At 39.5% G+C, this 22,338-nt stretch overlaps 2 protein-coding genes and 1 long non-coding RNA gene across 4 annotated transcripts; 1 reads left to right on the top strand and 2 right to left on the bottom strand.

Moving 5' to 3' along the window:
- Positions 1-403: 403 nt before the first annotated feature.
- Positions 404-5,700, bottom strand: manea (mannosidase, endo-alpha). 2 transcript variants are annotated; one of them, XM_008276904.1, is made up of 5 exons: positions 5,612-5,700; positions 3,449-4,068; positions 1,852-1,961; positions 1,606-1,682; positions 404-1,459 (listed from the first exon to the last, which is right to left on the bottom strand). In XM_008276904.1, the coding sequence occupies exons 2-5, from the start codon at positions 3,960-3,962 to the stop codon at positions 826-828; spliced, it is 1,335 nt and encodes a 444-aa protein (XP_008275126.1). In that variant the 5' UTR covers positions 3,963-4,068; positions 5,612-5,700; the 3' UTR covers positions 404-825. The 2 variants fall into 2 exon arrangements, with proteins under 2 accessions (XP_008275126.1, XP_008275127.1); XM_008276905.1 differs by lacking the exon at positions 5,612-5,700 and adding an exon at positions 5,477-5,604.
- Positions 5,701-7,301: 1,601 nt separating this feature from the next.
- On the top strand, positions 7,302-7,797 carry LOC103353769 (uncharacterized). The gene is made up of 2 exons (XR_520020.1): positions 7,302-7,434; positions 7,556-7,797. It is a non-coding gene; the product is annotated as an uncharacterized LOC103353769 (long non-coding RNA).
- A 152-nt stretch (positions 7,798-7,949) lies between these two features.
- On the bottom strand, positions 7,950-21,997 carry LOC103353768 (serine/threonine-protein phosphatase PP1-beta catalytic subunit). Its single transcript, XM_008276903.1, has 8 exons — positions 21,921-21,997; positions 18,054-18,185; positions 11,605-11,835; positions 11,400-11,504; positions 11,224-11,295; positions 10,808-10,959; positions 10,037-10,171; positions 7,950-9,910 (listed from the first exon to the last, which is right to left on the bottom strand). The coding sequence occupies exons 1-8, from the start codon at positions 21,970-21,972 to the stop codon at positions 9,806-9,808; spliced, it is 984 nt and encodes a 327-aa protein (XP_008275125.1). The 5' UTR covers positions 21,973-21,997; the 3' UTR covers positions 7,950-9,805.
- Between the last annotated feature and the right edge of the window lie 341 nt (positions 21,998-22,338).

Raw genomic sequence — 22,338 nt, 5'->3', positions numbered from 1 at the left:
TTAGTGTCCATTTGCAGCAGTGGTCAAAAACAAAATATGTCATTTGTCCAGACGTGGCCAAATTTTTGCCAATTCCCTCCTAATCAGAGAGGTGTTGGGTGTGTTGAGGGCGATGCGAACAAACACTTTGATACCGTGAAAACGTGTACCATGGTGACAGAGAAGGTAATCTCTTGCACAGATAAAAATAATCTTGTTTTCTCAGCTACAAATCTGTTTCAAAAACTGAACCGCTATCTTGTCTTCCCTCGGCTGTTTGCATCACTATGACTCATCTTAAGATTTCAGACTGACGTGCCTTTGAAAAACACCAAGATGTATGTTGTTTTTTTCTTGTACTGTATTTTGGGCTGAGGCCAAGTTGAAAGCGGAGCGAGGCAACAGCTTTATACCACCAGACTGCTTTGTTTACTTGTCGTTCCCTCCTTTCCAGGGTGCACTTTATTTCTATTCAAGTTTAATATAGTCACAGATCACAGAAAGGCAAAACATGCCTATGCAGTTTGAGCTGAATATGGTGGAGACAGTGATAAAACATGCTAATTATGTTACGAATCCCGCAAAGTGTAAGGCTGGGTAAACAAGAGGTAATAAGACATCAGTTAAATTAAGAAAAAAATCAAGTGCAAAAGAATAAATCACATCACTGAAGCCAAAATGAAGATAATGAAGTAGTTCACTTGTCTGTGGCTTTGAGAGTCATTTGGCTTCTCTCATACTGTTATTCATCATTTGCATTTTGTTGTGCATTCTACAACCACAACTTCGTTTAGTTTTCATCTAATTACCACCATGAATAAACATTTGCTATGGCTCTTATTCAAGTCACTCCTGCCACCTCCGTCGCTCTCCGCCGAATATCGCTGCCCATTTGCGAGTTATCTCCAGGTAGATTGTCGGCTTATTGGGCAGATAGTCAAGATAAACTGTCTGGCTTGTTTTGGGAATCGCCATTTCAATCTGAGTGCCCTCGTGCCACTCATTAAAAGATGTGATCGAGATAAAATCGGGCCTGGCCTCTAATGCTGCACTCAGGGATGTTTCATAGTATTTGCCGTTGATGCGGTTTCGAGTGTTTTGGAAGTTCCAGGGTCGAATGCTTGTGTCGATATATCCCGGGCCCACACTTGGAATGAATATCAGGTTGTTATCTTCGCAGAAAGCTTTAATGGAAGCCCAGTTACGCTGAGTGGACCCATAGGAGAAGCCATTAGTAGCAAAGTAGGTGTAGACACCATCGAACCCTGCCGTCAGGATATCCCTCTTATGCTTCTCTTCAACCAGCAGGGCGACGAAGATGCCGTCATACGGGGTATCCCTGATGCTGGTACTCTCCGTGTGCTTCAGTAGTTTGGCCCACTGCTCCGAGTTCATCAGGTATGAGTCATACACATAAAAGAGTGGAAGGAGTTTGCCAGTGTTGGTCCGATACTTGAAAAATGCCGGGTGCTCTCCATATCTGAGGACATCAGATGAGACCAGACAAACGACCAGAGAAAGAAAGATGTCAACGGAACAGAAAGAAGCATGCTGATTACCGACTGACGCAGCGGGTCACGGCAGAACGACATCTGACTGACGCAGAAGAAACGCATCGATACTCACTTCTCGATGATGTATTTGACATTAGCGAACATGTTGACTTCATCTCTTCCTTGGTATGGTTCGATGTGAAAAGCAACCTGTGAATACAGAAAAAAAAGAAAACGTGTTCAGGCTGAATACAAACGTTCTGCAACATTCTTTTAAAATTAAACTTCATTGGACATTGAAGATGCTTTTAAAGGAACCAGTTCATTCAAGCAACTACTGATCACACAACAAACTATTCTTAAATGCATTCATACAGACCTTAATGTGGTATTTATGTGCCACCTCCAGCAGCAAAGGCACGATGCCATCTGTTGGTTCACCGTTGTCATCCTTCATGTTGGGAGGATACCAGGACACAGCAAGGACACCTGAGAATAAACACCGAAACATAAATTCTAAAGTTGTCAGAAGGAAAACGTCCAGACGACTGGTGGGATTCATTTAGTACAAATGTATATTAAATGTGTGGTAATTAAAATAGGGCGTTCCATTTCTGTAGTCATATCGATATACTGTATGTCACATATGAATCACAGCTTAAATTATTCAAGTTGTTCACAAAATGGAAATCAATTTTAGAGACTGAAGGCTGTTTAGTTTTGCTGTTTATCATCACTGCATTATTTATTATAGCGTTCATATCACAGGGCTGGGTGGCAACTTAGCATTATAAGTGTTATCGACATATACATCACAAGCCTCTGCGCTGGTCATGATGAAAGGGAACAAAACTACCTGAACACAAACGGAGATCTTTCTGTTTAATACGGTAGATTTTTCTTTTGATTCAATGCATAACAGTGGAACAGAGTTAACTGCACTGAAGATCAGTTTTTTTATTTTTTTGTTTTAAAAGTCATTTTGCACACATTATTTGTTTCACGGGACATATTCTCACTGAAAATATTGTAAGAAATGCTGCTGTTGCTATTGATATAAATAGCGATGCACTAGCTTTTTCTCCTAAAGATGACTTGAAACTATAGGTGAGCGATCTGGCCAGAAGATCATATCACTGTCTTATGAGGTGGAATCATGATCCACAATCTCAATCAAAACTCTCTGCACAGATATCGGTGAACTCATCTCATCACATTATTAATTGTGTGTGTGGCTGCTTGGACACAAAATCTGTCACTCCAACTCAAAGCTAAAGGCCCAAAGCACCAAACTCTGCACCCTAACTTCATTATTACTTTTTTCTGAAAGTTCAGTTGCTGTATACTAAATACGTTACAGCTCCAAGGTGCATTGTGTGTCCAGTAAGCGTCGTCCTTATTGTGTCGCAACCAAGCACGTCTTTACTTTGTGCATGTGGATTGGGACAACGTGGACAGTACTATTATTCATTAATATAATGAAGTGATGTCCAAATCCTCTGAAAAACTAATTATATGCCAGACTACGACAGTCCACAATCATCACATCACCCACGAATACACACAATTCAAATTACAAGCAACTGGTAAACACCAGTCTCATACCGGTGCTGTCTTTTATACAAAACTGAACACCTGCTAAATCAGAGGGATCATTATTATGTAGGGTAATATGAGGCCAGGACTTGCTGTGACACTCTCTGGCAGCTTGCCATGACTAAATGATTTTAACTCATGGCAGAAAATCTGAATTATATAACAGCCCGATATCACATCTGGCCAATATTAATTTGCAAACCTCTACTGACTAACGTGGTCAGTATACATCCTTAGATTTCAATCAGATTTTCCCACCCCATGTCAATATGACAGTATCACGATATCACCACAAACCAGAAAGTTGTTGTGGAAAAAAAGTATCTGATTTTGAATTATGTTAGAACCTGAACAGAAATTCATATTGATTGTTGTCTTACCAATGGCGGCTGTACGCAGCTGCTGCATATGAGCCTCTATGATGGAGGGGTCCCTGGAGCTGTAAGCACCTAAAGAGGGATAAAAATTGGCCCCAATGTCATCAGGTGGGCTGTGCCTCCCCTGTGGATATCCCTGAGCCACCTTAAAGTCCCAGTGGGGCAGCTGTGGATGGTCCCAGTGGATGTATTTGCCATCAAACTTGGGGCTTCCAAACCAAGTGTAGTAGAAGGCGTGAAGATAGTAGTTGGGAGGAGGGAACTTCCTCAGTGTAGCTTGCAGTTCTGCATCCTTGTCTGACTTGTTAGAGTCATTCATTTTGGTGTCATCAGGTTTATTGTTGTTGTTCCTCTGGGCGTCCGGATCATTCTTTCTCTCTGGAAACAGTTCAGCACCTCCTTGTCTGGTGAAAGGCGAGTCCTCTGGTGTGAGTGCCTTTAAGACTACTGTTATAACGAGTACGAGCAAAACTAAAGCTATTAATGCGATGCAAGATTTGCGCCTAAACCTTGCCATTCTTCAGTCAGTGCTTGAGGCTTTCCATAGTTCATTGTTGAGACAGCACTGAGGGACTGTTGTTGCACAGGCAGCCATTGAAGTGAGTTTAACTTCAGCCTGGAAGCTTGAGGAAACAAAGGATATTAGAGAATTACAAAATGGCTGAAATCAACAATCATTTTCTTAATAAATCCACTAACTGTGTCCTTTATCTTTAAAAAAATAAAATAAAAAATCGTTATATTAACTGTGATACATGGCCATCACAATTTTAAGGATTTATTCAGATTTCTAGTTCAAAACTCAAAGACATTGAACCAAATATAATAGAAAAAAAGAGAAGCAGAATCTTTCTTGTTTAAAATTATTTAGGTTTGTTGATTATCAGAAAAATAGCCAATATATTTTCTGTCCAGTGACCAATCAATTAATTGACCTACTGTAATATTTCTTGTTCCATTTACAATAACTTAAACTAAAACAAACAAACAAACAAACAAACAAACAAGAAAACACAAATTCTCACATTTCCCAAATTTCCCCAACGGATTAATAAAGTCTATTTATTTAGAAGAATGCAAGAAACAACTTTCTGCCATTTCAGCTTGTAATACAGTGTTAATAATCAAAATAGTTCCAAATGAATGCCCGTGTTGATTAATTAATTGATTTATCATTTAAACTATGCAGAAAATACAAAAGAAAAATGGCAGTAGTGGGAACAAGTAGTCATTTTCAAATTACAGTTAGAAATCAGAAAGGCAGCAATTTAGAATATACATTATGCAGCAGTTTTAGTTATTTTTTTTTAATTATTATTATTATTACTACATAATTTACCTTGCAATATGTAGATGCAGCTCCTGAGACATGGAATTCTTAAATATCTCAGTGTCAGACATTGTTCAATAAGGGCCTAGTTTCCTGTTTTTGTTGTTTTTAAGTTAATGTAACACAGTCACAGCTTTAGTGATAGTTGTAGTAAATATATATATATATTATTTTAAAACTTTAACATAGAATAGAATAGAATGCCTTTACTGTCACTATACACATGTACAATGAGATTAAGAGCAGCTCCTACAGTGCAATATAGAATAAAGAACAAAATAAAATAAAGAGCAAAAAATAAAATAAAATAGAAGAGATTTAAATATAAAAATAAGATATATATACAGTATAAGTTATCTGTACAGTATGGGTCTACATGCTCTACACACAAGTTCTCGTGTTTACATTAAAATATAGAATAATATAAGCTCATGATGTAATTCTCCATCAAGTTTTAAATCAATTAGACAAACATGGATCTAAAGATGTATAGCATTATATGGCGGTATTGGTTATTTGTGAGATATTTTCCGCATCTCTAGATGTAGGAATGCAAAGGCTGAGACAGCTGCCTACGATGCGGTGTTGAATGTCAAAAAAACAGTAATATAGAGTTACAGTCCGCCCTCTGTGCTTCTCCATATGCTGCAGCTGTAAACACACAACCACCAAGCTAACAACATTAGCTGCTTCAACTCTACCTGCACTGAACTTTGGACTAGTCAGCAGCAGCCAACCATGACACGGATAGAAGGCTTCTCCTCCGTCAACCAAGCGGTTAATGCGGCTAAAATTAAAACCAAAAACTGCAATATAATGTCTAACATTAAACACACCCAGTCTTACGGCTCCCACGGCTCTTCATGAATTATTTTCGCTGTATGAAATGCAGAGGACGGGACACAGCCTGCACTTCTGGTTCACTAGCTTGTCCTGGGCAGCGGATCAGATCTACAAACACTCTGCTAAAGCAAAAAGCGTCGGTTAAGACTCATCCGTGTTGTGTATAAATCTGTTCTGAGGCGCCGCGTCCTCAGCAGTCAACAACAGTCACAAGAGCGGCTGAAGTGAGTCACAGTGAGCGGTGCTTCCCCCTGTTGGCTGGAAGGCGAATTACACCAAAACAGCTCAACTGTAGGGCTCGTTACATTTAAACTCATGACATTTTTAGAGCAGTTTCTCCTCGATTATATCTGATTTGCCTGATTTTGTTTTATTACGATAAAGATAATTGTATTAAGAAAAGCTATTAGCCTACAGCTGCATTTTGTACTTGTGTTATTCTATTTTATTTTATTTTATTTTTTAGTTTTTCTAGACACTATTCCTTGGCATCTAGCCAGACACTTTACACACTTAAGACATTTCACACAAGCACTTTTGGACACTTTCCTTTTTTTAGTTTGTTTTTTTTTTATTTCTATTTTACTACTAACCTCTGTGTGATTGTGCATATTTCACTAACCTTTGTTTATTGTCTGTTGTACTGCATTCTGGCAAAACAATATTCTCCGGCATGAACAAAGCTTAATCTTATCTTATCTTATAAGATAAGACAAGATAAGATAAGAAACAGCTTTATCAATCCCAAAGGAAATCATTTTGTAGGTATTGCTCAGAAAACAACATGACACAGTATGACATGTGCAGTGACTGATAGAAAAGCAATGTAAATACGACATATTACTAAAAATATAATGATTATGCTAAAATAAGACCAGAATAGAAAAGCAAAAAAATAATACTGGCAATGATAAATTGATTTTAAAAATTCACAGGTCCTAATAAAAAAATAAAAAAAAGTTTCAAGCAAATCAGAGCTGGTTGAACAGAACGCCCCTGATGATTTCAGATGGAATAACCCACAGGCGAGACACTGCTAGCAAAAACCTTTTCACGCTCACTTTTCAAACTTTTAGACACACTTTTTTTTTGCCTCCATAACATTCACATGTGAACTTGTCCATTGTGAATATTTTATTGACAATCTGTCCTGTCCCACCACTGGTGATTTCAAATCAAAATTCAAGTCTCATCTTTTTTTCTGTTGCTATTAGTTCTTCTTGAAGGTGCTCAAGGTCAATTGAGGTCAATAGCTTTTTGTTGTCTCTCTCTGTGGCTGTCTGCAGGTATTTCCAGCTCTCTATATATGATATATGATATGATACATGTGCCAATTTGTGAATTTGTGCATATTTAATGAAATAAAACATGATTTGCAAGTACACACAAAATAACCTGAAAACTTAATAATACAAAAAATAAATGTCTTAATCTAAGTAATTAACTGGGGAAGTTCAAAACATAAGCTTCTGCATGTTAAACTGCAGATAGCGTTATGAAATGAAGCTCCACACATTCCAAGTGTTTCCAAGGTTACTTTACTGCATTTGCTTACATCCAAAGTCCACAGTAGCAACACCAGCAACAGACAAGTAAGTGATTTAGTATTTTAATGTTTACAAGAACTTGCTTGAGACACTAAAGATTAATCAGACACTATCTGTGCAGACTCACACTGACAATGCAAAAACTGCAGCCACGAAAAACTATTGGGCACAGAGGACACAAAAGATGGCCTCCTGCGTATCCAGCCTACAACTACCTGAAGCCTGTGGACGATGATCCTGTGGAAATGGTCGAAGCACACGATGTACAGGTTAGTAAAGGCGGACTGTTAGTTCACACACAGTTATATATATTCATAAATGAACAGATGCTGAATCATTATGTTGTATGGTAGGTGGTTAAGTAGCTCCTTCCTTAATTTTTCCCCTCAGGAGAAGCCAACATTCAGGTCAAAGTTCATCCACTACACTCTTGTCTTTCTCAAAGTGGCTCTGTGGATTATCTTTGCATGGATTCTATCTCACCTCCACCTGGGCGCTCCATGTTTCCTCCTGGTGCTGACCTTTTGGTTGTATTCGAAGCCGATGCACACAGCTCTGAAATGGGCTAAGAGGCGTCTGAGAGGCTGAGCAGAACAGCATAATAATTAAAGAATACCTCTGCATTTCAGTCACTTCTGCCTTTAAGATTGTTTTATCGACTATACATGTGAGAAATCACTGATCCTGATTTGATCGCTTTGTGGGCATTTCCTGCCTCAGGCCAACAGAAGCATGCAAACATATGAACTGTGTGTTGAGATGAAGACACGACAGCAACAACCGCTTTAGGTTCCATCCATTTTATTGAATTTATAGACTTTCAAACAAACTTGTACAAATTGCAAAACAGCTTTTGGTAACATGTCATTGTTCTCTTATTATCATTATTAGGAAATAAATTAAGTGAATTAAAAGTAAACATTATGAATAGAGAACATAAATTTACAACAGAAAGAATAATACAACAAAGAGCAAAACAAGAAAAAAAAGAAAGAATGAAAGAAAAAGAGGCAACTGTTTTCCACAAAAATTCCAACTGCATCTCATGTGCAGTGGACTGAAGCTGAACCGCTAACCAGGCTTACTGCTGGTCAGTGTAACTGTAGTACCTCCTAGCAGTAAATGACAACACATTCTGGACCGGCAATGTGATGAAAAGCCCAACCCGAGCTGTCCATTTTGAAATTTACAACATTGGAAATGCACTACTCTGCACTGTAGTACTGTATTTATACACCAGGTGGCGACACAATCACACAACAATGCAAACACTTGCTGGCCTTGCCGCCCACTCCCGTTTTCATACCCTGTACCTCAACAGATTGGGTGATCTGAAAGAAGGACAGCTGTCATTTTGCTACAAAGCTTCCAAAAGCAACCTTTCTTTATTGTGTTTGTTTCCAGTTCGGTATATGCACACTGCACTCAACAAGACAAATATTGTGGAGCTATTTCTGAAGCTACTGCATCAAATTTTTGCTAATCCGTCTTTTTTCTTAACACTGTATGGGCTTAATTTGATGGATTTGCAAAAATACAACCAGTGTTTTGGCATTTCTTATCCTCTCCATACAAAGATCCATATTTGCAAAGCACAGTTCTATAAACATGCAGACCTTGTATTCACTGTCCGCATTTAAAGTCCATAGCTGTCTTATTCAAATCAGTGAGCTGCATACATTTAACTTCCCACAGACACGAAATACAAAACTTTTCCCCGCATCCTTCACTATAAATCAAGAGGATTTGTATGGGGGAAATTATTTTGATGAGAACAAATAATAAATACACCAAGGAAAATGTCAATACCAGCTCTGTGTGAAAAGCAGCATGTTTTTGTGTGGGAGTGGAGTCGAGGCACAGGGAGGCATAACAGAGTGGAGAAATCGATGCCCAGAGGGCGTTGTGTTCGGGTAGAGCGTGTCCACTGCCAGCAGCATCTGATTTAGCCTCTATATTTCATTCAAGCCGGTCTGTTCACATTCTTTGCTACTTATGGGGAGGTGCACTTTGTCAATGGTTAAATATATAAAATGTGCGTGTGCACAACAACCGCAAAGTGCACTGCACATGCCGTAATGAGTTTAAAATGTTAAACTGCAATATAAGAAATGTTATTTGTGTCGAGGGATTTAGCATTGCACAGAAACCGCAGTCCCAAGTCAACTACACGGGAAGGATTCTCTCTGCTTTTGTTGAGAGGTCAAGGCAAAATAATGTTCAATCTCCATTTTGGTTTTTTGAAGAACTGAGAAATATTTTCGGTAACTTGGTCACAATAGGCCCTCTACGGACAGAAGGTGTTTCCTCACAACAACACAGAACCTCAGAAAACCTCAAATAGCATTGGAAGTAAAACCACCAAAAAGATTATTTGTTAATAATATCAAAAATACCAACAAACAGGCAAAAAAATAAAACAGATTGGTCACAGCAAATTTATGTACACATACACATTAAGAAAAGAGCTGTCAGTGGAGTTGAGGGAGGGTTGGGGTGAGTGGAGGAGAATGAGGAGAAAGATTTGGGCAATTAGATAAGCCCTGTATCTTCGCTATACAGGGGAGTTACAGGGGTTGCTGCGATGGCAGACTGGGGCCGGACAAGGTGAGAGGGAGAGGGGGAGTCACGGCTGTACGTTCACCTCTTCTTGGGGGCTTGGGTGGTACGGGGTGGGGTGACGGGCCGACCAGAATTTACGCCACCATACTGGTACTTAGCCTTCTTCTCTGAGGGCTTTAGGATCTTTAAGACACAAGCAAAGAGAAGTGTGAGAGAGAAGATGCATGCTTCTGAGATGGGTCACACAGATATCAATGTCAAAAGGCAACTCTAATGAATGTAAAAGTGTTCCTACAGTTTCTACACTACCTGGAAGGAGCACATGAGGGATTCATCAACACTCATCATGCCGCCTGCATTGTCAAACTCCCCGCAGTAGTTTGGAGCAGAGAAAAGTGTGACCAGTTGGCGTTTGGCAAAGAACTCATATCCATCCTCCACAACCTGTTAGATAGAAGACACACGACATTATTCCAACGCCTACATCGATCGATACCAAGAAACACATCTTCGGCTAGTTTCAGGATCCAACTTTGCTATCAAGGTTTGAGTGTACAAAACCACCTACATCTGAATCAATATGAAACGCCCAACGCAGAGCTGAAATAGCTGCGGCTAATTTAACAATAACAGCTCCTGAGCTTGTTGTTCAGTCACTGAATCAATTAAGATAAAAGTTATACATTCTATTTTTGAAAACCAGTTTTTAGTCATTAATCGGGCAAATATACCTGATGTCAGTGTCACAAATGTAAAAAGTGCCTTGCCAATTATTTGCTTTAAATTATCTTCACTACAAAAGCCTGAGTGCTTTTGTATATGATGAATAGGATAAGAAGATATAAAATGGAAGCAGGAAATTAGGGGCTACACGGTTGCTATTGTTTTGCTTAGTTGTGGCGTCTTCTCATCAGCAACTGTAAATAAAATGAAGGTCAGCGATCATTAAAGTGAATGGATGAGCAATTTTAAGTCTCTAAAAAGAAACAAATAAAAAACACCAGATACATTTTAACTGTGTGCTTGCATGTTGTTTTTAACTGCATACCCAGACTCAAACTTAATTCCACTCCCAATTACCTGGTGGGCTCTGCAGATGAGGTCCAGGTCATGGCGGTTTAGAAACTTGCTGACCACATCTGCCCCAAAGGTGAAGGAGACACCGCGGTCGTTCTCTCCCCAACCTTGTACATCCTTATCTGGATCTGACCACAACAGGTCACACAGCAGGCCTGGGAGACACAAAGACAGAATACAGATGGAGATGGGAAGCACAGAAAACAGGAAAGAGTTGAAAGGAGAGCATAAACAGACATCGAGTGGAACAAAGTGCTAAAAAAACCCAACGGACTTTTCGGATGTAACGCAGAAGATCTACGGGTGTAACAGTCATTCACTCAGGGAGACAGAAGCCTTTTTTTTCATTTAAATATACACTGAAATTCCAGAGGAAGTGAACGTGTTCAGCATCAAGTACGTGAGGACACATCCAGTACCTGTATCGGGCACATCTGTTGGCCTCATGATCCTGCGAATCTGCTCCATCGACTGTAAATCAGGTGATAGCCCTGAAATTGAAAATGAAGCGGTTATTTTTAGTAGGAGACACTCCACATGCACAACAGTATCAAAAAGCTACAGTTTAGATTCTGGACATAAGTAGCTCTCTTACCTCCATGGCAGCAGAAGATCTTCTCATCAATAATAGCAGCGATGGGGAGGCAGTTAAAGCAGTCAGTGAAGGTCTTCCATAACTTAATGTTGAACCTGCGCTTGCCTGGTGAAACACATAAACACACATTTTCAGCAACAAATTGTGTTTGTGCTGTGGGCAGTTTGTGTGTATATGTGCGCAGCGTGAGTTTATCTCTGCTTACACTCATCGTAGAACCCGTAGATGCGGTTGATGGAAGCACACTCATGGTTGCCCCTGAGCAGGAAAAAGTTCTCTGGGTATTTGATCTTGTAGGCCAGCAAAAGGCAGATGGTTTCCAGGGACTGCTTCCCTCTGTCCACGTAATCACCCAGGAAAAGGTAGTTTGCCTCTGGAGGGAAGCCACCATACTCAAACAGCCTCAGAAGATCTGTGTACTGCCCATGGATATCACCTGAGAAGAGGTAAGAAGGGCAGGAAAGGTGTTAACTTGAGAATATACAAGTGTGTTCATGAAGAAATGGGAGGGGAGCTACTCAGAGGCGAATTTGTAACGGTTAAGCAGAAGCGGTGGGATTATTATACAGGAAAAGGACAGCATTTAGAGATCACTGAAACAGAATATAATATTATCAAAGCAATTGCAGCCATCAAATACTCAAAACCACAGTCTCATTCCCATGTATGCACACACATCAACTTCTATCTTCTACCAAAAATGCAGGTTGGTAGGAATATATGATGGTGCATATGCTTTACTGGAACTGCAGAAGCACGCCAAAGGACATACACACGAGATGAACCATTACAACCGCCACCAGATCAATGCCGTAGCCCGTGGGCAATGAGCTACCGAGGGAAAGACGGCTCACAATCCAGGTTAATCAAAAAACATAAAGGACACACACACACACACATATTCACACGCACATCCACAGAAGCTAACTTTAATTTTAACAGCTCTCCCAGGACTCAGGGGTCAAACTCTTCTGTGTTTGACATTAGTCAGGCACTGATGAGTTGGAGTTTCTCTCATCAAAGCACAGGATCTCTGCAGAGGAGACTCACTTCATCACCTAGCCAAGACCTGCTTCCTTTTATATCTTCTTGCACCAACAGAAGAGTTGCTCTAATTTGGGCTAAGTGCTCCAGACACAGATAACTGCAGAGAGCTGTACCAGAGTGGCTGGGACAATAATAACAGGCTTTATTGTGACCAAAACAGAAAGCAAATTCATGTGCCACACTCTTTTTATGGCAATGCTTCATTACAAGATGGCACCAAATACAAATTAAAATGAAATAAGTCCTTGTTAGGCCTTGCAGCTGTCTGACCCTGGGATTAAAATGACCAACAAAAAGTACAACTTTAAACTGAAGTCATTTTACGGTGCCCATCAAGAATCTATGCACCAAAACCCAAACCACAACTGGCACCAAAACCTGTATGGCTACAGGCTCATGCTTATTTTCGTCTCTGTTTTAGGATGGCATGCAAAACTTTTCTGTGCAAATGAATGATTTAAGGAATAGTTTAGAATGTTTGAAGTCTCGCTCTGTCTTATACTTAGTGTTCCTGATGTCCTCAGCCAGTTGATTTGCGTTCCACCATCTCGTAGCCCTGAACACGCCTCAGGTTACCGTCTATTTTGATGCAAATACTGGTATCAACATCACAATCCTTTCCATTAATTATACAATATGAAAATTTCAATGAAACAAGTCATAAAGTATTAACGCAGTGCTGTAGAAACATAATCCAGGTCACAAGCGGTCAGTATGAATTCAGGAAAGCTTTGAAAATGCACAAACTCTAATTGTTGTTATTCTGAGAGAGCGATGAAGTGATGGTACATGGCAGGTAGGGGTCCCATGTGTCATTTTTGCTACATGTTTTGTGTTGTAATTAACATTACTTGAACATATAGTCTGCCACAATGACAACATTAGTAACTTCTTTATTAGTTTACGTTGAGGCTTACACCACAGTTGTGCTAAACTTGCTAAAGCTGGAACAGACTTCAAAACTGCCTAAACCTACAAATGCCACATAAAACATGAACACACTGACTCTGACCAAGACAGCATTTTTTAAAGGCTTGGCAGGCAAAAAGCAGCACATACTGAACAAGAGAGTAAATACAGAGGACATCACACAGAGAACAATAGATTTTGTTTGTGCCAACACAAAAACAGAAAAGGACACGAGAAAATAAACAATTAGCATAGCTTGTTCGCGCTGCAGTGTCTGCTCAGAAAAGGAAAGGGAATGTAGGAACAAAGCCACATTGGGATAAACTGGTAGATGGACAGGCATGGCAACACAGACTGTAATCTCTGAGGAGACAGTTGGAGGTGAGTGAACTGGGGCTTATTATAAGAGCAGATTTAACTTCAGCTGAGCTGTGTTACTGTAGTAAAACCTGGATAAACCGGATTATAAAATGATACTCTATCAGTCAGCTTTGATTTCAGTGTTTTGATTTTTATTTCTCTCTTCTCCATTTGTGATGTTGACTATGCTCATTTCATTTGGGAAGAAATAAACATGTTTAGAATACAGTGTAATAAATCAGTTGCTGCAGGAATCCCTTCACAGCTACTGTTTGGTGGGCTGTCTCCAGAAAAGGCTGCTTAGGTTAGTTTTACACTAAATATCCTCGATTCCACATTAAGAGTTGTTGCATTTCATACTTTTTTTTTTCCTCGACTAGCACCATTTGTTGTTTATTTTCTTGCACCTTAACTTGGTCCTTCTACCAGCACGACGTGCACCTTATTTTTCTCACATGCCATATGTGTGAGCTGCTGGATACCTTGAAGGGGAACGGGATGAAAAAAGAATCTATCTTTCTATAACTAAGGTAGAGTGTGTATTTGTGAGTTGATTTTTTCTTTTTGTGGGTCAGCCTCTGCCTGCCCTCTCACAAGGAATTGTAGGATGACAGTGAGTAAATTATTTACTTGACCTGCTCTGCAGTGTCAAAACAGTCTGAAAATAGCAGCACGGAGATTTAGGTTTCAAAAAGCAGACCAAAAGGTGGAAAGATTTAAAAATAAATAAACAAATAAATAAAAAGAAATAATGAAAAATAAAAAACTAAAAACAATGCTGAACCTAGGTGAGCGTTTTAAATGAGCATGATTTATCTTACATGACAACACAATATAAAAGGTCATAACACATCTCTATGAAAATAAAAGTGCCCAGCAGTCCATTATACGCCACCCATCTGAGGTACATAAATAGATATTAGATATTCATGTCATCAGCCAAGCATCGGGGCAATGGTACTTAAGTAATAAAAATGTAATCAAGTGCACTGTTGCATGACCTTGTGCAAAATAATCAACTAGTTCAAGAGCACCCACACAAAAATACAACAGCAGGATGACGAACACTGAATAACACAGCTCAGAGAGACATCTAAATGAAACAACATAAACACTACGCTCCAGGTCTGTCTGTGTTTAATTTATAACAAGCTGTGAAAATATCACCTTAGGAATCCATCTAACACCTCGTGATGCAGGTGTAAAACTGAAAGAAAAAATATCAACAACATAAATAAATACGGACCTGTCCTCGGTGGTTTATTACAATAAAAAAATTTAAACAATCAACACAAATCAAATGTAATCCAGGGTGACAAATTAATCCAGTGACACTCTGCTAAACTATGGATAATGTGTAGTGACATATACTTGTTTTCATCAGCTGTAGTTGCAGCATTTAAAGACTGAGATATGTTTCCACTCAGGCCTACGTTAGATACACAACAACAAACTTTTCTTCTGCTTCTGAAATCCTGTCTGGCTCTGCTGGCCAATGTCAAACCCTTTCAGAGCTTTGCTGCTCTTAAAGCGTGTCCGCTTTTCCGCTGTCGACCAACATAAAAAATTAAGCAGTCATCTCACTCCTCTTAGAGCGAAAATCTAATTGTCTGGCCAAACACTGACAAATGTCAAGTTCTCTGATTTAACTACGATGGTGAATGCATCTGATAGATTTGCAATCAACTTTTAATCAAGGAAACAAGAGACTTCTTAATTTAAGAAAAGGTTTGGTATGCTTTTAACCACATATACCCTGAGACCAATTTTGGCTGCATTAGTTCTGTTCGTGATAGCTTTAAACAGATCCTTTCCTTGTGTGCTTTCAATTGAGGACAAGCACCACAGTCCTTTATAACAGCAGAAGTCCACATGAAGCTTATATAATGAGCAGAATGAGTTGGTCAGATCAAATAGATATGCTGCAAAGTAAGAGTCTTTTTAGAGCAAAAATTCATCTTTATATTTCCCTGACCAATGTTTTCAGGCCCAAGCTTCATATTAGAAAAACACTCGACTGATTCATCACTTCCATTAAAAGCACATTAGGATGGCGTCTCTTAAACACAAGAATGAACAGGAGGGATAATTACTGTGAGCAAAGCCTGTTTCAAAGTCCTATCCTTTAACTTTTACATTCCAAACCGTTGTAGTGTACTGTAAAATGATTTCATCTCAATCTGTTCAGTCTGTAAATTACTCGTGCCACTTCTCCGTCAGTGTTTGTGCTCAGTAAGTAATTAAAAACATCTTATTCAACTCAAACCTACTCACATGCTGAATATACAGTGTGCTTTCTTGTGGTCTACATTCAGCTAAATCAACAGGTTAACAAATGAACTACCTTACATTCTGAATCAGTCAGATCCTGTTATGTTCATCGTGTTATTCATTTTGCAGAAACTATAATTGCAGGGTGTTATTAATCCTTATCATTGGTCTAGATTATTTTGGAAATAAAATTGCTATTTAACACATCTACAACATGATGGTTTAATCATTATTATCTAGGTGATTTAACAAAGAACGTCATTGTCAATAACACTGAATAAAAATCCACCAAATGGATTTCATTTTATTGAAATAAATAATAAAGCCAAACAGTGGCAAAGCTGCAACAGTGACATTAAGGTGATACATGTGTGAGAGAGTAAGCGCAGAACCTGATCCATGTGGCCTTAGTGAATAATTAAAGACATCCACTGTTTGGTCTTTACAGTGTGTGCTGGTGCTCAGGAAGCCTACCGACGCAGACGTGGGTTAAACGCAACTAATCAGTCTGGGGTTAGAAGTTCAGCAAAAAGTTAGGTAGTGACTAAAAAAAAATAACACCGTGACATATAACATTACCTCAAACTCGTGCATATTTTAGAGTTACGTCCATGTGGAGAGAAACATTTGTGGCCTTTAAAAAGCCAGCTGTTTGGATCACTGTAATGTCAGACATTTGGAAACTATCACCCTTTAAACATTCAGCTGACAAGAAACAATCAATTGGACTTGATTAAAATGCAAATTAAAATGATCACATGCATCACTTAAAATATAGAAACGCTATCTGAGGCTGAAACGGTACCACACCTGCATAACAATTTCACAAAGCAAATGTGTGCGAGGGAACAAACTGGTATACAGTGTATGAGCTTGTGTACTGTGTTTTCAAGGACTTGCACATATATTAGACAGTTCAGAGCTGTTTGCAGTGGCAGCACTACACTGGAGGGAAGAGATAAAGCATGTGGGAGTGTGCTGAGATATGCAGGAGCCAGCTAGAGATAGTGATAGTGGTAGCTATTTCAGCTGTGGAAAGAGGGAGCTCACTCGTGCGTGTGCTTCTGTGCTTGTTTTCAGTCTGCCTATATTATGCATGTAAGCCATTTACATACAGTGCGTGTATATGCATGCATATATGTAAGCCTCTGTTACATACACAGGGCAGCTGAGTCAAGAGAACAACAGTGACGTAATGTATGACCCAGCATGATCCAGGGCTTTCCACACATATATGGAGTTTGCCAGTCCCTGAGAAAAAGTGCGCAGCTAGGGAGGACTGGAGGCATGCCATATTAATCAAAAATTAATATAATGAAGTAGCCGGCTGGACTTAAATGAGTATTCGGCTGCTTGGATGGCAGCCGGCGTGTATGGAAAACTCTGGTTATTCGTTCTGGTTACATAAGTAAATTCTGAGCTGCATCAAAGAAATAGATTGCTGCTCTAGGCTGTGTAGATCAGGCTTTGTGGTCTGTGCTTTGCAGAGTGGGAGTTCACCATCGGTGCACCCAACCCATCAGAGTCAGAATGTACCTTTCTGCAAAAGCTGCACTTTAAAAATTCACATTATGCTGTTGTTTGACATTTGCGAAGGGCCATAGGAAAATATTCAAAACATATACAGTACTTTTAAAATCAATTACTGGATAATAGAGAAAGCAAACGTGGAAAATGCCAACCTTTTTCTTTGCTGTTGTGCACAGTTTGAAAGTATGGTGTTTATTTTAAACTGGTATATAAGTAATTTGTCATTTTCTGTGCATGTCATTTTAAGTAGTGGGGGGAAATACAATTCATCCTCAGGAATCAGGTATTTTGGCTGGCTTGAGTAAATAACTTATACTTGTATTTTTTTAATACAGTCTATTCTTCTATTTTCCTTCCTGTGCTTGAAAATCATTAAATTCTGGCCAACTTTGAATGAGAATGTCCAACTACAGAACGACACACAGCAAAGAGAGAAAAACAGGGAGGCAATACTAAGTCGCGAGCAAACAAGCAAACACAAGCATGAGATGGTGAGAAAATAAACTTAAACGAGAGCAGAAATGGGGAAACACTGACCACAGATCTTCAGGGGGGCCTCAAGCTCCAGCAAGATGGGCTGGCTGAGGAAGATCTCCCTGGATTTGATGCAGAGGCCCCGCACCTCTGCCTCGGTCATCTGGACTATCTTCCCCGGACGACATCCCCGCACTGAAGAGGAGAAAAAAACAACGATCAACAGTTGTTATCAGTGTTAATAAAGAAACACTGGCAACCCCAAACACCACAAAGTTCATCAGTACAAGGCCATGAGAGAATAATTTTTAACCTAAGGGAAAAAACACTTATAGCAGAACCACATAGCTATCGTAAAAGCTGATGAACTGTGGGCGTAATGACTCTGTAGCTTATAGCTTCTTAGTCTCAGCCATACTTTAGAAACCCACTGCTTACACTATGAGAGCAGCTTGCATCTTCAGCAGTGGTGTGGGTTTATTGGCTGTGTAGTTGCACTGTTAGCTTAAGCCTACTTTCTGGCATTCTGCCACAGCTCTGAGAGCAGATTTATCAAAATGATGAAAACAGGAGTGAGAACTGCAAACGCCGGCTACGGTCAGCAGCTGAAATCGTCAAGATTTGAAAAGTGAGATTATACATAAAAAAAGTTGCTTCCTTGTCATGTTAACTGGAGGCCAGAATATAAATATAAAGTTTAATTTAGTCTTAGAAAAAGTTGGTGTCTTATATTCTTGATATCTGTATTTTATTTCTGGCTTGTACAGCTTAGTTAATGCAGTGTCTCGTAAAGATGGCCTCAAAAGAACACACGATCAGTCACAGTTCTACAGTTGGTAAGGTCAGTGTACACAAAAATAAATATAAATGAATGAACAGGCTAAAGACCAGTCCTATGATACTAATAGAAATTGATCTTCTGCACTTTGTCACGTCATTTACACAAATAGTCAATGGTAAATGGAATACATTTACATCATGCTTTTAAACTGAATCCTAGGTTCAAGTCACAAAAAGCAAATCAACGCACTGTATCAAAATGAACTACTCAGGATGGAAAGAAAAGCGCTGAACAAATCCAGAACCGAGGCGTTATGTAATAACTAACCATGTTGTTATTGCCTTAAAGCTAGACACCCACTAAAGAGTCCAATACTGTGCAGCTGAACCTTGAGAAAGGATGACAAATTTTGCAGGAGGCAAACAGGGAGCAAAAATGGATTAAATAATGTATTGATGATGATCGTCCAAAGCTTTGTGCATGTGTTATTGCGCATATATAAACATACAGAAGCAGGCAAACGCTACTTACACAATATATTCAAACTTCTTTACTGTCACTGTTTCATGAATCATGCAATCCAACAAAGTTGGAAAAAAGTAACAGAACTAGAGGAATATGGATCCTCACAGATGGCAAATCTTGAGTGCCAAAAACTATTTGAGGGCTCCACCAATTTTAATTATGGTACTTTAAACCATCAATTTTCCTTATCCTCCATCTACTGTAACTGCACTGCCTCGTGCCCATGTGCCGTGCATGGCGTGAAGCATGAAATTGCAGAAGTAGGACTCTTTACTCAGCAGCCAGGCCTCATCAGAGCAGAGTGAGTTAAGCTTGGATGCTTAGCCTGCTCAGCTTTAACACTGAACCCTTCACTGTTCACACTTGCACTCTGCGGGCTGGCACTTTTAAAAGAGATTACGTTCTTAAGAACATTGAGGGGCAAAGGCTGAAATGAAGCAATGACAAGTATTTGCAACCATCATAAACCAAATCACTGTTTGTGTGCGTCTGAAACTCTGTGACTGTACACACGCCTGGATAAAGGAACACTGTGTCCCCTAAGTTTTAATTGTAATGAGTAAATACTCTCGCTGACACTTGGCTTTCCTTCAAGATGGAATTTTCTCAGACAGCAAAACATACAGTAAGCTATTGTGTGATGCAGAATAAAGGCTGAAGGCCTTTCACAGTGTCTCGTTTGGAAACTAGGCACTAAACGATTTTTACTCTCTTGATGTAATTCTGTACATCTGTGCTGAACATCAGGAAACATCAGCAAAAACGTCTACACGTATATATACACGGGGTTTAAACTGTTTTTAGAGCAGGTTCAAGACAAAATTTTCTTGCACTCCTTTTCTTCATAAAACTGTTTTGCACTGGTGGCAGCATCACAAGGGGCAATTATCAGTTTTCCTGTTGATATCAAGGGGTGTGTCTTGTGTGTAATAGCTGCCATTTACAATACTCAATTATGACTCTGTATCAAACCCACACCACGAACTACAAAGCTGAACACTTATGTAACAGGCACTAAGGGATGATAAAGTCCAAATTAGTCATTTGCTTTATCAGCATTAAAACAGAAAACAATCTCCATTGTCTTTTATACACCACTGAGATCATAACAAAAGTGAAAACTTATGAAAGATGCCAAAGCCAACTTGTGATAAAAAAAATAAATAAAAATTGAGCAACATAATCAACAAGTCACCCTGTGAGCTGGTGCCAAGAAACCCAAGATCCAAGATCTCCAGCTGAGAAGAACGAGTAGCCACAGTCACAGTCAGTCCCTAGCTGTTGAATACCAACTACATGAAGACAATGATAGTGAAGATGCAAACTGGTTGTTTTTGTTTTTTAAAGAAAAATGTTTATTGCAAGCTGTGTACCAACTGTAGAGTTTTTTTCTTTTAGATTGTCAGTTTGACCAGCAATAATTATACATAACAAAATCTAGCATAACATCTTGTCTCATCTCTCCAACAGACGCGCACACACTGATGGAAAAGTATGCCAAGGACAGCTGAATTGCCGTAGTGGTCTGGTCTCACTCAAAGGATATCTCACAGGGGAGCAGAAAAACTCCCCGTCTCCTCTGCAGTAGGTGGACGGCCAACACAGAAGGACTTTAGCACACAGTTCTCTTTTCCTAGTCCAAAACATGGCCCTCACACACAACAAATTCCCAAAGTACAGAAGTAATAATAACTTTGATATGAACATTTATGTGGACTGACCCAAGAAACATATTGCTCTGGCCTTCTTTTCTAAATGTGATGTCTTATATTTGTGTTTTCTCTGCTGCCTGTATCAACACATAGACATTTAAAGGGAAAGTGTGAGCACGAATCAAAACAACCTGCCCTGTACAAGTCTCACCTACGAACCAAGTGACCCAGAAAAAGGCAAAATTAATCAAAAAAATCTCACAATTTAGCACTGGAGGATCTACTGGTGAGGACATTTAATATCAGATGAGAGGGATAGCTGTATATTTTTTATGTTTGACATTTATCTCCACAGCTGGATTCTCTGTCAAAAGATTCCCCTCCTAAGAAGGTGACATTAACCAGGTCACCAGTGGAAACTGAGCAGTAACTATATCACGACCACAACTGCCAGCACCGCGGTCGTACAGCAAAATGCAACCGTGTTAAATCAAGGCAAAGGACGCACCTGATCGTTTCTGTATTTTCTGTTAAAACGTTTTTAACTTGCAACCGTTAAAAATGATTCAAAAGAAAACCGTTCCCTGCCCCTCCTTCTCGACACCAGCCGTGTATAATTGAGCAAATAAATGAACCAGAATGCCGCAAAAACACCCCGAAAGAAAGTTTAATTGCAAGCTAAAGTAATAACCACGACGCTATGTATCAGTCGCCGACAGAAACGTAGATATTACTGCGCAAATGGGCGACATGTAGGCGTTCACTGCGTACACTGTTTATAAACACGGCCAGCTAACGGTAACGTTAGCCGGAGCTAGCCGGGCATACACCGTTACGACTCACTGACATTAGCCCCGCTAGCTTACACTTCCCCACGACCGCGAATAGCTACGAAAGAACCCCTAGAGTCAGATTAAAGAACCCGAGCGTCTACCTCTGTTCAATATCAAAGGCTGTAGTAAAACAAATCACCTTCCAGCAGCCGAGAGATGAGGCTATCCACGTTCAATTCACCCTCCGCCATCTTCACACTGATGTAGTACAATGCTGGCCGCTTCGATTCTCCCCGCGGACACCAGGGGGCGCCGTTGCTAAGAAGCCAAATATTTCAACCAGGGAATATCCCCCAGTTTAATTCAATTTAACCACCTTTATTATAATTAAAAGAGCTTGTTTGAGATTGGAAAGTGTTTATTATTTATATTATAACATTTTCTTGCACTTGCTCCTCTTGCTGCTTATTTGTCTTGCAGCACTTCCTGTCTACTGAGTTGCTTTTATCAAGTTTACATGTTGGTGTTTCTTGTTATGCACTAAGTCAAGTTTTTCACAAATGAAAATCCACTGAGCTATAAAACTGATTCTGATTCTGAAACATATATTTGATCCT

Source organism: Stegastes partitus, unplaced genomic scaffold (assembly GCF_000690725.1).
Source record: "Stegastes partitus isolate 25-593 unplaced genomic scaffold, Stegastes_partitus-1.0.2 Scaffold83, whole genome shotgun sequence".
NCBI classification, from domain to species: Eukaryota; Metazoa; Chordata; class Actinopteri; family Pomacentridae; genus Stegastes; species Stegastes partitus.
Note: the sequence above shows the minus strand (reverse complement) of the source record. Positions and strands in the feature narration are given on the sequence as shown.